Below are 230 nucleotides of genomic sequence, written 5' to 3'. Positions count from 1 at the left end.
ATAATTAATCTCACGGCATCCCTTGAAAATCTCAGTTTCAGAAGGTATTACGAAAACTACACAGAATATTCTGATTATCTGCAAAAACAGAGGTTATCTAGACTCATTAATTATTGCTTGGGTCATTAAGCAGCCGTTGGCATCATCTCCCTCATTAATGAATGATTTCTTTGGACACTGAAGTATCTGCAACAAATGAAGTGAACGTTAAGGAAGGTCAGATTTTCTTA

The 230-nt window shown here is 35.7% G+C and overlaps 1 protein-coding gene across 1 annotated transcript in view; it reads right to left on the bottom strand.

The window, feature by feature from the left end:
• Positions 1 to 6: 6 nt before the first annotated feature.
• Positions 7 to 230, bottom strand: part of LOC119582105 (epididymal sperm-binding protein 1-like) — a 6,027-nt gene continuing 5,803 nt past the window's right edge. The window contains exon 6 of the mRNA XM_037930347.1: positions 7 to 186. Within this exon, the coding sequence (XP_037786275.1) occupies positions 155 to 186 (32 nt within the window). The 3' untranslated portion in view covers positions 7 to 154. The remainder of the gene's footprint in view (positions 187 to 230) is intronic.

This window comes from Penaeus monodon, chromosome 15, assembly GCF_015228065.2.
Source record: "Penaeus monodon isolate SGIC_2016 chromosome 15, NSTDA_Pmon_1, whole genome shotgun sequence".
In the NCBI taxonomy this organism is placed as follows: domain Eukaryota; kingdom Metazoa; phylum Arthropoda; class Malacostraca; order Decapoda; family Penaeidae; genus Penaeus; species Penaeus monodon.
This window is presented reverse-complemented; position numbering and strand designations above follow the sequence as displayed.